The 2,062-nt window shown below is 48.3% G+C and overlaps 1 protein-coding gene across 2 annotated transcripts in view; it reads left to right on the forward strand.

Annotated features, from left to right (window-relative positions):
• Window positions 1-2,062, forward strand: part of WIPI2 (WD repeat domain, phosphoinositide interacting 2) — a 47,855-nt gene that overhangs the window by 4,009 nt on the left and 41,784 nt on the right. For both annotated transcript variants that reach the window (XM_014585964.2, XM_014585965.2), the window contains exon 2: window positions 4-154. In XM_014585964.2, coding sequence (XP_014441450.1) covers window positions 81-154 — 74 coding nt within the window. In that variant the 5' untranslated portion in view covers window positions 4-80. The remainder of the gene's footprint in view (window positions 1-3; window positions 155-2,062) is intronic.

Consider the following 2,062-nt stretch of genomic DNA (forward strand, 5'->3'; position numbering starts at 1 on the left):
CGGGTCCCGGCGCCGACCCTGAGAAGCCCGAGCCGCCCCCGTGCGTGCTCCCCGGGGTGGGCTGACCCGCGTGCCCAGCCATGAACCTGGCAAGCCAGAGCGGCGAGGCCGGTGCCGGCCAGCTGCTCTTCGCCAACTTCAACCAGGATAACACGTAAGGCTGGGCCGGGGTCGCGGGGTCAGGGGTCGGGGACCAAGTTCGCGTGTCGGGGGAGACCCAGTTGCTGGCGTCGCCCCCTGCTGGCCCCGCGCCCTGGGAGGTCTCAGGCCCGGCCTCCCCGCGGGCCCAGGCGGGCAGGGGCGTCCCCGGGGGCGGAGCGGGCTTGGGGCGGACGACCTGGGGTGTGGAGGGAGGAGCGGCTCCCCGGGGACTCGGGCGCTGCCCTGGAGTTGCGACCTCCCGAAGCAGGTTGTGATGGAGGAAGGGGTGTTTCCACCTGCTGACAGACGGCTCCGTTTCTTCAAACCTCACTTCCCACGAAGTTAGAGACCGAACTTTGTGGCGTGGCACGTCCCGGCCGCCCGTGCAGCGGTGGGAGTGAGAGGCTTCTCACGCCCTCTTGCGCACCCGTCTTCCCCAACTCTTCCTCCTCTATAGGGCTTTCTCCTTGTCTCGTCATTTAGGGCCTCTTTTCCCACTTTTATTTCCTTTTCTCCCTTTCTCACTGTTCTTTTTGGCAGGTGACTTTGATGTCTTCAGGGAAGAAATGAAACTTACTGATCGCAATTATCCTGGCCCCTATCCTAGAGAGAAACTGACCCCAACAGAACTGTACGGAGAAGTGTCTGCAGATTTCTTGGTGCTTCAGGGAGTGGGTCATTTTTAGGGCAAGAAGATCTTAATGAATGGCAAGCCAGGGATTCTGAACGCTCTTCGTCCAAACCTCTCTTGGCTGGCAGCTCATAAGACTGAGCGAGGCTGTGTCAGGTGACCTGTGAGGAATAGTTAATAAATGAAGTTTCTAGAGAAGGAAGGATGAGTTATGAAGCTGGAAGGGAGGAGAGCCATCTTGGGAAGTGAGTAAGAGGAAGTGATGTAAGAACAGGAGTGGGTCATTTGGCATCATGCTTAACTATTTGGTTGAATTGTTACTGGCAGAATGGAATTAGAGAAGTAGAAAATGATATTTTTTTAAATTAAAAGTTACCTGTAGACCCACCAATAAGTCAGTAGTGTGTGGTGGAAGCTCAACGCCTTCCCAAAGTTGTGAAGACTGTATGAAGAGGTTAAAAGGGGTAGGTCACCCATCCTGAATACAGATAGGGAAACTAAAGTTCACAACTGTTGAGAGTTTGCCTGTGTCTCACAGTTGGTTAATAGTGCAGTGAAGGCAGGAGTAGAATCTCATCTCCTCCAATCTCGTGCCCTGTTCTTTCCACTCTGCCATACTGTGTTTTCTACCCTCAGAGACTTTTGAAGACTCTAAATTAAAAGTTGATAGGGTAGCAATCTGTAAAGATAAAAACTACTAATACTATAGTGTTCTGTGTGAACAAAAAGCCAGTACATCAAAAACAATTCAGACAATCTGTTGCAGTTTGTTATAATTGGGATGGACTATATTATCCAGGTAAAGGAGAACATTTCCAACCAACTATGATTTTTTTAAAGACTTCAGTTTTTTGAACCCAGTAAAAATAGTCTTACAGTTTCCTGCCTTGTATAAATTGGAGAATTTCCAAGACATTTGTTACCACTCTTTTCAGTTTTTCACTACTCAATATTTGTTTCAGAAGAAAACCACATACTGGAAAGCATTCTCTTTTGCTCTTAACTTCAGATGGGTTATCATCTCTTATACCCTGTATAATGAAGAATGTCACTGTGGCCTGAAAGAAGACCATGTCACAGTCAGAAATCATATACTTACCCCCGTCCCCCCCATGAGTCCTGAAGTTACTAGTTCAAGAGATGATTTGTGTCGTAATTTTGACTCGTCAAAGAGACCTTTATATAACATGGACATAAGTTGGGAGAACTAGTAAGTTAGGACTTAACTAAACTTTATTAGATCAAAACAACCATTTAATTTGTTTTGAATTTACACTTGAAATAAAGACA

Source organism: Tupaia chinensis, unplaced genomic scaffold (assembly GCF_000334495.1).
Source record: "Tupaia chinensis unplaced genomic scaffold, TupChi_1.0 Scaffold000101_1, whole genome shotgun sequence".
Taxonomy (NCBI): Eukaryota; Metazoa; Chordata; class Mammalia; order Scandentia; family Tupaiidae; genus Tupaia; species Tupaia belangeri.